General features: G+C 32.5%; 1 protein-coding gene across 2 annotated transcripts; it reads right to left on the bottom strand.

Moving 5' to 3' along the window:
• Positions 1-560: 560 nt before the first annotated feature.
• LOC134268604 (YTH domain-containing protein 1-like) lies at positions 561-2,559 on the bottom strand. Of its 2 annotated transcripts, none has more exons than XM_062750864.1 (3): positions 2,464-2,559; positions 2,276-2,339; positions 561-1,918 (listed from the first exon to the last, which is right to left on the bottom strand). In XM_062750864.1, exons 2-3 carry the CDS (start codon positions 2,325-2,327, stop codon positions 840-842), a joined length of 1,131 nt encoding a protein of 376 aa, XP_062606848.1. In that variant the 5' UTR covers positions 2,328-2,339; positions 2,464-2,559; the 3' UTR covers positions 561-839. The 2 variants fall into 2 exon arrangements, with proteins under 2 accessions (XP_062606848.1, XP_062606849.1); XM_062750865.1 differs by having other exon boundaries at positions 561-1,915.
• Positions 2,560-4,315: the final 1,756 nt, after the last annotated feature.

The raw sequence follows: 4,315 nt of genomic DNA, 5'->3' as shown, positions 1-4,315 counted from the left end.
TATATTCTATACATCCAACATTTATTTGAGGAATGGGAAAGTTTAAAAAGATATCGTTTTTATTCGTTTTTTATCCCAATACAAATTTTCAAAAATATTCTCAACTATTGTCTCCATCATTAAGACGCAATCCTTTTTCACACATATCTAAACGGTTTTATGATCAAGACTAATTTCCATTGTTTACTTCATTTATTTACCGGGCGAAAATTGATGGTTACATCAATGTTTGCTTGTTTCTTGTTAATTCAAACCTTTGTTTTTACGGTAAAATTACATAAAATCTCACGTACTAAAACAAAGATGAAGGATATACCGGTCTTATGAAACAAGTGAACCTAAAGATTAATTTACAATATAGGAATTATATCCAGATTTCACTGCTTCGACTAAGACAGAGTCTTGGCTATTACTTACATCCCGACCATTTTAAGCACACCCATGTGAAATTATTACATGTTTAGGAAGAGGGCTAAAATAGGCTTTGCCTGCTGCCCGATCCCATTCACCTAATGTGAAAAAAATTTTGTTTAAATAAAAAAATATAACATGATTACCTTTTACATTGTTTATTTGCATGTAAGCTTGCTAAGGTTTCAGTTTCAGTTACATGTACAATGATCTTCCATTTTAGTAAGGTTAACATCTAGAACTAATTAATGACATCTTAAACAAAAATCCCTGTTACATAATAATTAATCATTCTCTTCTTTATTTTTCAAATTGTGATTGTTGATTAATCCCTTTAACATAAAAGATTATAAATATATAATTTATTTCCGTGTAATTATAAATATATATATGTCTCATTAGTAATACGGAAATAAGACTAAAAAGGCTTATATGAGACTAAAACTTCTTCTATGAATGACACCAATTTTTTCCACACATTCTGAAGGAACATGTAACGTCGGCACAATAATCACCTCCTCAAATTTTTCTGAATATTCCCATGCGTCTGAAGAACGTGAAATATGACGCGCACGAATATCCTCTCTCGTAAGGTCTATGACCTCCGCTCTGTTACTACATGTAAGCTTGGTGATATTGATCTTAACTACATCTCTTCTTCGATGTTTCTCGTTTGTCAGACTTCCTAGCCTTCGTATACCAGTAAGAGTTTTACAGCAAGAAATAAACCTCGATTTCTGGCCTTTACTTCCCCGCTCCACGTGTTGCTGAAGACTTATTCTTGAGGAGATTTTCTTTGGTCTCAGCCCATTATGATAGGTTTCATCAAATCGAAGGATTCTATACACATATTCATCAGACGTCTGTTCTACAGCTACTTTATCCTCATCAACATCCGATATCTCAGAATCGTCGCTATCGTTTTCACTTGAAACATCCGGGTTAATTCCAAAATCATCCTGTTTATTTTCCTTCTCTTCACCTACAACAGTTGAAACTCTTGTCTTATCAACTCTTTCTTCTAAGCTGTTTTCCTCTGCAGCATTTATTACCTCGAGTTTTCGATCCTCTACTTTAAATGATGCCTGTCCCTCGCGACTGGTAGCTGCTTTATGAGTTTTTTCGATCTGTTCCTTGTTCTCTGTAATTTGTTTAGAGCCTTCATCTTTGTTAGATTCAGTTTTGCTTTCTATAGGAATTCGCGAATATAGGATACATCTCTCCTGTGATTCCTCATCATATCTGCTCAGATCATTCTCTGCCAAATTATCATCGTCCTCAGTTGTCTCTGTTGTGAATTCAAATCTGATCGATTCATTTGTGATTCTCCTAAGATTAAGCGCGTATGATTGATTGCTGTTTTGAATTATGTTTTCAGTTCTACTCAAATCTGTTTCTGCAGAACCATTTCTAGCATTCAAACCAAGCTCATTGTTTTCATCGCTGGTCTGGGCAGATGTTCTTGGTATTTTTCTCTTTACTTCCGTTTCTTCATCAATGGAGGCTACTAGTTTATAAAAATTAATATAATAATCAGTAATATGACTGAATCAATAATGAAAAGCTGTGCTATCATTGTGTAGTAATATGACTTGCTTAAGACCGGTATAAAATCCTACTAAACTTAAAATTTATCGAAAAAACGTATTCTTTAATGAAACTATATATCAAAATTACATAAATTTTATAAATGATTGAATAAAAGGTTCAACATACTAGAAAATTCTAGCAAAGAATAATTATGTAAGAATTCGGTTGAAATTTCCTGCAATGTCTTTTTTTGTTTAAAATGATATAAATAAATTGAGTGAATGTTGAATGACCAGTTTGTTGAAAGAATTATTTTTGATATTTAGTGACAAACCCTTTCGTTTGGATCCTAAGTTTATGTTCAGATTATCCTCTCTAGCTTCCATGATGTCAATTGTCTGAAAATAAAACACTATTTTTTTATACTGAAGCCTTTGTGTTTGTTTTGTGCCTTACTTACAAAATTAATTTAAGTAAACTCATGACCTTATCCACCGAACCAGCATTTGGTTTTTACCATACCTTTTGTAAAATGGACTTTAAAATTGTTGTCGGTTAATGTACGTTTATGATGTTAGTGCAGGCTCAGCAGAGATAAACGTTGTTTTTTTCGCCAGCCAAAGTCAACTCCTGTTCAAAATAAGAAATAATAATCTTTTTTTCCAAATAAAGTTATTGGTATCTTTAAAAAGATATAGGAAAAAGTCAAACTTCAAAAATAGTTTTATCCTGTTTATGATTATATTCCTATTTCTCTCTATTTCTCCTTTTTCTTACAAAATTTTATATTATGATTTTCAATAAACTATTTCATTTAATTACTTTAATGACATTTATATTTGCAAACTTATCATTACTTTATTTAAATTGTCTTCGATAATTTGTTTCTTGGAATTATGTTTTTAAATGATAGATATGGAAATACGAGAAAATTATATTACTCCAACGGTTTTAATATTTGCTTCTCTTAAATTTTAATCTACTCTGGCGACCAAACCTACCCCTTCGTGTTATGATTTTAAACAAAATTGCATCTACACTACCTGAAACTGCTTCAATATAAACATTATCACTTTGCCGTTCATAAGATTTGCAGTTTTTAATAGGGAAACATATAGAGATAAAGAACAGTATTTGACATCAAAAGTCCATAAAACAATACAAAACAGGAGCAGAGCAAACACGGACCTCCGAAACATCAGAGTTGGGACCAGGTGCGTGGAGGAGTGAGCATAGGTTTATATATATTTTCTAACACATGTAAATTCTACTTTTCAAACAGTAGCCAGGGGGTACCTGATCACATATCTATTATTTTGAGATCCTTATTTGCTCTGCTCCAATTTTGTATTGATTGATGGACTTTTGAGATTTATGTCCATATATTTCCTTATGTGGCTATAACCTACCCTAGGAACATGGTTTTTTAAACAAAGGAAAAGGTACTGGTACGACCGAATCTGGTCCCTTCTTTGACGTAGAATTTAATACACAGTTAAAATTGAGATACTTTGATGTAAGAACTTAAAATAACCAACAATACTTTTCATTCAAAGCTTACAAAGAGGCCACAATAGGGCGCTGAAATGGGGATTTTTCCCAATATTCCTCAATTCCAATGAAATTTCCTTGAATTTCACCTCGGAAAACATAGAGCACAAGCTTGCCTATCTGAGATTTTTATACAGATGCAACTAATACATGTACTACATGTACGTTATGAAATAAATACTAGATATATCTGGTCGATTGGTGAACTTGTGCTCCATCCTTTTCTGAAACAAAATGTGCCATGAAACCGTCGAAATTAGCATTAAAATTAATAAAATTTGGAAATTGACATATCTTTGGATCTTCCAGTGAATGTTTTCCCAATATCTTTAAATACTCTTTTTATGGCAGGGATAAGAAGTTGTATTCAACTGTTGAGCTGTTGCATTATTTTAAAAGACACCACAAACCGGGGACCGAAATGGGGTCCTAGTCTATCTTGTCCTTTGAGTAACGAACTACATTAGGATATTGCCAAACAAATCAATCTAATCAAGACTTAAGTGTTCTTAAATAGGTTTTAGAGTATTTCTTTATCTCCATATCCTTCTTCCAATGAATTTCCATGTAATATGAAATCGCCAAATAGATGATGAAAACAAAAAAGAGAAAAAAAGTAAATGTAAAAACTATTGCGACAACGGTGCCGATAAAACTCAAAATATTTGATCAGAAAAGAGATTATTAAAGTATTAGGCTCATTACACTTAACCAACTACTCCTAGAGACTTACCTTAAACGAAGTAAGCGTAATAGAACACTTAGACACATATGAGTAGTATAAGCCTCCCCGCTAGGGGAGGATTCTGATTGGCTGAGAGAA

This window comes from Saccostrea cucullata, unplaced genomic scaffold (assembly GCF_032062105.1).
Source record: "Saccostrea cucullata isolate Sc308-1 unplaced genomic scaffold, CSIRO_AGI_Scuc_v1 ctg9056, whole genome shotgun sequence".
In the NCBI taxonomy this organism is placed as follows: Eukaryota; Metazoa; Mollusca; class Bivalvia; order Ostreida; family Ostreidae; genus Saccostrea; species Saccostrea cuccullata.
Note: the sequence above shows the minus strand (reverse complement) of the source record. Positions and strands in the feature narration are given on the sequence as shown.